General features: G+C 32.8%; 1 protein-coding gene across 1 annotated transcript; it reads left to right on the forward strand.

Annotated features, from left to right (window-relative positions):
* The first annotated feature begins 1,833 nt into the window (after positions 1-1,833).
* On the forward strand, positions 1,834-5,565 carry LOC110997582. The gene is made up of 6 exons (XM_022265818.2): positions 1,834-1,866; positions 2,889-3,089; positions 4,290-4,355; positions 4,458-4,592; positions 4,788-4,861; positions 5,410-5,565. The coding sequence occupies exons 1-6, from the start codon at positions 1,840-1,842 to the stop codon at positions 5,501-5,503; spliced, it is 597 nt and encodes a 198-aa protein (XP_022121510.2). The 5' UTR covers positions 1,834-1,839; the 3' UTR covers positions 5,504-5,565.
* The last annotated feature ends 784 nt before the right edge of the window (positions 5,566-6,349 follow it).

Raw genomic sequence — 6,349 nt, forward strand, 5'->3', positions numbered from 1 at the left:
TCTGTTTTAAATTTATTTTATTATTGCTTATTACTTAAGATGTCATGTGGAACATGGTGTACCTAATGGTTGCAGCTGACAAAAGTTGTGTAAAACAAAAACTTGGCGACTAAAAAGAGTGGCGGAGACTTTCTTGAAAGTTCTTCTCTTCCGTTTTACGCCCTTGATTTGCGAACTGGCAGTAAATGTAAAATTAGAAGCATTGAATGTATAAACCTATTTCTTTTTTGGCGTTCATAAGTGTAGGTACATTGTGTTACCTATATGAATAAATGATTTTGGACCTTTGAATTTTGAAATAATAATAAACGCACAGCTGTATAATAAACTACCCACAAATATAAAAAAATATTACTTCTTTATGTCAAACAAAATTACTTTTAATTTCATTTTCTTATAATTGGTTTTTATTCGTGTCTTTGGTTACTTTTGCTTTTAGGTTTTTGCTTGTACAATTTGTAATTATGTGTAAATATTTATGTTTACAATGTTATGTTTACCTGAAGTATTGTTCCTCATGTAAGTGGCATTTTTGTCTGTTTCTAGAAAATAAAGTCTTTAAACCTAATAAAATCATTACAAAAAAAACAAAACTAAAAAAGAACATTTGATATGTAAAAGTATTGTATAAAAATAGAGAAAAAACGTTGGCAATCCAAATGGTAGGTAAAAATGTAAATAATTTAGCTGGTCCATACCAAAACTCATTGAAATAACTTTATGTGTAATTATCTACAAAGCCATTTTACGTATAGGTACCACACGAATTTGTCAAAATACTTAGCGCTAAGTCTCTACTATGAACTTGCCCTAAAATATTACTAGAAATTTACTTTTAACAGAGCTGATGCTTTTAAACCGTCTCCATTACAGGAGGTGGCTCAACTCCACAAATCTTTACGATACCTATAATAACCCGCTTCCAGACCAATTCGGTATCTGCTGAATTAGTTCGGACTGGCAAAGAAAGATAGAGTTCTAGACTTTTACAGTAGCATTACGGAGAAGAACGTGTTGTTCTCAAGGTAGCGTAAAAGCGTACTCCAATTTCTCTATTGCTGATATATGCTAAACGTTTCAGATGTTATATACTTCATGTCACGTGCAAGTTGTGGCTCGTGTAGAAAACATAGTAAATAATGTGGAGACTTACTTCTCGCCCTAAAATATAGAGATCTTATTCTGATCCCAAGGCTGCAAGGTATATTTAGAAAACAACATTGAAATTGCTGATAAAATCGTCAGGATCGTCGTCGATATTGATAGTTTCAGAATAAAGGCGCTGGTAAATATAAATTTAATGACTACATACGTGTTGATACCTATTTCAGCTGAGATGGTAAGGAAATCCATCACAACACCATTATATAAGGTGCAACTTCACCAAGCGCGTGGCATCAGGCACGGGGAAGTTTCAGCACCGCTAAAATCATTTGCCAATATCAACCCGATACTGCAAGATCTTCATTCCAACACGCTGTGGTAAGCATCATTTTTGTTGCTTCTACGTTACTAGAAGTTCGCTAACAGTCTCGAAAAGCGTGCCATGTCTGATGCAGATGCAGCAACTCCTCTGCAGTCGCAATACCCATCCGCTGCCCAACGTTACGAAAACTGCTTTTTCCGTCTACGTTTACGATAATAATCGCAGGAGTAGATATCAGCCATGGCGCAACACGTAACACAGGTACGCAACCAAATATAAACAAATATTAGAATGAAAGGGCGTATCGCTGTTATGAACAACGGATAAATGTAAAACATTTAATTGTATTGATAATTTTGAATATAAAAGAGTTTCCCCAGGGACATTGTTCAGTATTAGTTGAATTTTTAGAAATGCCTTCATTAAGTGTTATTATTAAGGTAAGTTTGTTAAATGTTTCTTGTGGCCGTAGAGCGATATAGATGAAAATAATATAATAATAATCACAGGAAAAACTTATATCTAATTGCGCAAGTAGTAATAGGATCAGGTGATTGATATTTGCGAAAGTAGTTTGATTTAATTGATATTCTTAATTATTTTAAATAATGAAAAGGGTTGGAAAATATTTCTGTATGATGTCATCGTAAGTCATTACAAAACAAATGAAAGTAATAAATAAAATTGTCTTGATAACGTTAGGGCTTCTAAACTATCGAAAGAAAATATAATAATATTAAAAATTAAATAAAATTTTAAGAAAATAAAAAAATGTCAAGAAAAATCGACAACAAAACTGCGAGAAAACGTTATTTTTGACGAAATTAAAAAAAAAGCCACCTAAAAAACCGAGGTAAATATACCACAATAATGATATTAGTAACAAGACAAGGAATTTATTAGTGACTTTAATAAATTAAGGTTATGTAAAAGAAAAAGCTTGGCGATTAAAAAGAGTGGCGGAGAGTTTATTGCCTTCTTCTCTTCCGTTCTACGCCCTTGATTTGAAAACTGGCAGTAAATGTAAAATTAGAAGCATTTAATGTATTTTTTGACGTTCATAAGTGTACATTATGTCCTACATGAATAAATGATTTTTGAATTTGAATTTGTATATTCCCAAAGAAGATTCTAGAAATTTAAACTTACGAAATTTTGAAAGCGCTGGAATAACTAAATGCATCATATAAAAGAAAGCGCCTAGTAAATGTTTATTTTTGAGGAACATATAATGTATCTTACATTTCTAGAGAACTAGACAGTGGTATCTGATTTCGGCATGTTCAATACCTATATAAAGATAAATAAAAACTTTTTATTATTATTATATTATTAACACGTTTTTAACTAAGCAAAGACAATTTAACTAAATTGTCTTTGGTCTAACGTGTGCCAGTAATGCGATTTTTGGAAATGCGAATGCGAAATTTGGAAATCTTAATAAAATATCATTTCATTTTAGGCCATATATGTTGCGATATATATAACAAGTATTCTCGCTATAAAAAGAGACGAGGTATCAGATTATTTTGAGCATGTGGTGGATAGGATACCGAACTCTAATGAGGTCATAAACGCAATATTGGGTCGACTTGAACGAAACCAACATTCGGGCAGATTCAAGCAGAGGAATACAGACGAGGACTGCGATGATCCATCGCAGGTATTAGACATTTATTTTTTAATTAGGAGGTACAAATAAAAAAATGCAAGAGTGTATACTCAACAATTGTGCTATGCACAACAATTACTTGGAAACATAATATAATAAATATGATCGCTGCATTGTATTCAAAGTAAAATTGCTGACAATTCATATACTACTTTTAGTGGGCTTTTTTTTCTTACAATAAATTTTACAAAAGAATAGTGTGTCTTTACATGAATTACAATCTAGTCTATACAATAATAATGACTTTTAAGTAATATTATGTTGACTTAATTTTCTACAATACTAATGAATAGCTTTTTTTATAGAACAGGGGCAATCGGGCAGGAGGCTCACCTGGTGTTGTATACCGCCGCCCATGGATACTCTCGATGCTAGAGGACTCGCGAGTGCGTTGCCGGCTTTTTAAGAATTTGTACGCTCTTTTCTTGTCTAATTGCTGGCAAGTCATATACTACTTTCAGTGGGCTTTTTTTTCATACAATAAAGTTTACAAAAGAATAGTGCGTCTTTACATGAATTACAATCTAGCCTATACAATAAGATTTTAGCTTAAACTAAGTTAATATTCGTTAGTCTTAGGGTTCTATAAGTAGGCTATAAAATCCGTATTTGTGCTTCTTGTGAATTGTGATGACTCGATGGACTAGAATTCATGAGTGTATTATGTCATTCGCAGTAATACTATATATTTACACGTATAATCTGTACGTGCATGAGCTCCTATTGCAATCCTTACTTGGGATAGAGCTTACCCAATTATGAAATGTTAGGAATCAAATAAGGCATGGTGTAACATTAGCGGTGCTGTAAATTTTGTAAAACAAATTTGATTAAAAACAGTGACATCTCTTGTACGTTTTATTTGAGAACTGGCTGTGAATGTTTTAGAAACTGTAAACTTATTTATGCATAAGCGTACGTATGAATAAATTATTAAATTTAATTTGAATAATAATAATATTGAAAGTTTTGCGAAAACTTTCCAACACCACAAGTAAAGCCTTTGAAAAACCGGGCAGTCTTTCAAGTATAGGTATTAATCTAACGACTAATATTTATATCGCAGATAATACAACTTAACCATTAAAAAATTAAAGTTATTTACTATCATATCAACCAAATAATTTCTTTTGAACTTTAAACCATTAAACATTTGGTACAAAAACTAAAAAAAACTTTATTTAATTGTAGATTCTGCCAGAATACACAGAGACATTGCCAAGTCAGGACCGAAACACACGTCAACTTAGCGCTAAGGTAAATAGAGACCAAATCTATTTTTTAACCCTCGCGTTAGTGAACCACATTAATAAGAAATACTTAAAACATTATATTGTAAGGTAACAATTTACTTTTCAGAAACATTACCCAATTTGTCATTTTGACAGAAGGATTCAGAGATTAAACACTCTCGAATATGAGTATAGGCCAGCATATTACGAAGAAATCCGATGTATCAACTCCGACTTTGAGGATCTGAGGGATTCCAATGAGGTTGTACATAATTATTCCCATTATTTAGATAATGGGAATGAATCAACAATCAAAAATATTGTTACTTTTAGTATAAATAATTTATAACGCCTGACAAAATAAATACAGCAAGTAATTAAGCGGCACATAGCTATATTTAAACAGGCGCACTAATTTGTGCTTACTTCTAGTATAATTTGTGATTTTCTTTTTCAGATCTGTTCAAGCATTGGTTTTTCTTGTGTTCAATGGAATAAAACTATACATTTGACTCGAAAGCGTTATAATAGGTAGATATATTTTAATGTTACAGCTAAAAAAATCTTATTAGGAAAGCCTACCCTTACATCACCTCCTTATTTCAATAATGTAATAATGATATTCGAAAGACCTATTATAATGTTATTATCAATGATAGGGGCCAATATTGAATAAGTTTAAAAAAAAATCCTATTGATATTTTAGATATAACGATTTCATCCCACCAGGGATATAAACCCTCATGATGAACGCGGTTTTAAATTACATGTGCGGTCATTTTATAATCGTAAATAACGCCGCATTGTGGTCCAACATATATAAATTAAGGCTAACCTTTGATGTTACTCCACAAAAGGAGTACATCAAATATTTTTTCCACTAGACATAAAATGCGATATGTAAGGCTTACTGTGATGTTATATATCTAATCGATTGTAGGTTGATAATGAGTTACTATGGCACGAACAATCAGAGTTGTGATAACAGTATTCATCTCTTTCTTTTAAGTTTTATTTGTGATAAAAAGAGAAGGATATAGACATCATGTTTTACGTAAAAAATATATTTTTCCTTCTAGCCACTGTTGGGAAGCGTTAACGATGGTAATACCAGCTGGCTGCGAATGTATGTGGCCGGCTCATAAGTTGGGAGACATCGCCTTACATGCGTAAATGCAGACGAAAATCGATCCAACGATATAAAATATTATTCAGCTGTTTTTCCTTTCACAAATAAATATATTTAATTAAATATTTCTTTCCTTAACCTAATAAAATACCCGCTTTATAAATTAACATGCGTACGCAATTAAACATCTTTAAGAGTCCAGTCTAGGCCAAGACCAGATGAATTGATAATCGAATTTAATTAAAATATATTTTTGTAAATAATTTTTATTTCTTTATATGATTAGTTACAACATACTCTTATTAGTAAGGGCCACATTGGGGACTTGGGACATTATCTGCAGTAACAAATCAGTGCAATGAAGTGATATCTTGAAATGCTTGAAATAATCCAAGTCTAAGGATAGATACAACTTCTCGCCTTTAGTGCGGCCTTCGGACCGGCCTCATGGCACGACTCGTCAAGAATCGTTTCTTTAGGTTTTATGAACTGATACCACCCTTCATCCACTCTACCAAAACAAATATATTTTTTTTATAGGTTAACTCTTAAGAATTGGTACGCTCCTTCCTTGAAGGACCCTAAGTCGAATAGGTTCGGAAATACTTCAATGGGCAGCTGGTTCCACAAAATGGTGGTACGCGGCAAAAACTGCCCTGAAAAACGCAAAGTGGAACGGCGGACGTCGAGGTGATACGGGTGGAATTTCATACTCTGCCTCGACGTCCGATGATGAAATTCAGCTGTAGTAGTATTATTCCGAACAATTCCTCTGAACATTTTCCATAGTAAATTAGGTAGAAGATGCAGAGTGACCCCACATCTCTACGCAACGCTAAAGGATCAAGCCGCCCGGAGAGAGATTGGTCGTCGAAAAAATAGTTGTTAAG

This window comes from Pieris rapae, chromosome Z (genome assembly GCF_905147795.1).
Source record: "Pieris rapae chromosome Z, ilPieRapa1.1, whole genome shotgun sequence".
Classification (NCBI taxonomy): Eukaryota; Metazoa; Arthropoda; class Insecta; order Lepidoptera; family Pieridae; genus Pieris; species Pieris rapae.

Bases quoted from the DNA above. Each gene is read 5' to 3' on its own strand.
- LOC110997582 (XM_022265818.2), top strand. From the start codon at position 1,840: ATGCCTTCATTAAGTGTTATTATTAAG. The intron at 3,090-4,289 runs GTATTAGACATT...ATTTAATTGTAG, and splicing joins ACTGCGATGATCCATCGCAG to ATTCTGCCAGAATACACAGA. The intron at 4,356-4,457 runs GTAAATAGAGAC...TTTACTTTTCAG, and splicing joins CACGTCAACTTAGCGCTAAG to AAACATTACCCAATTTGTCA.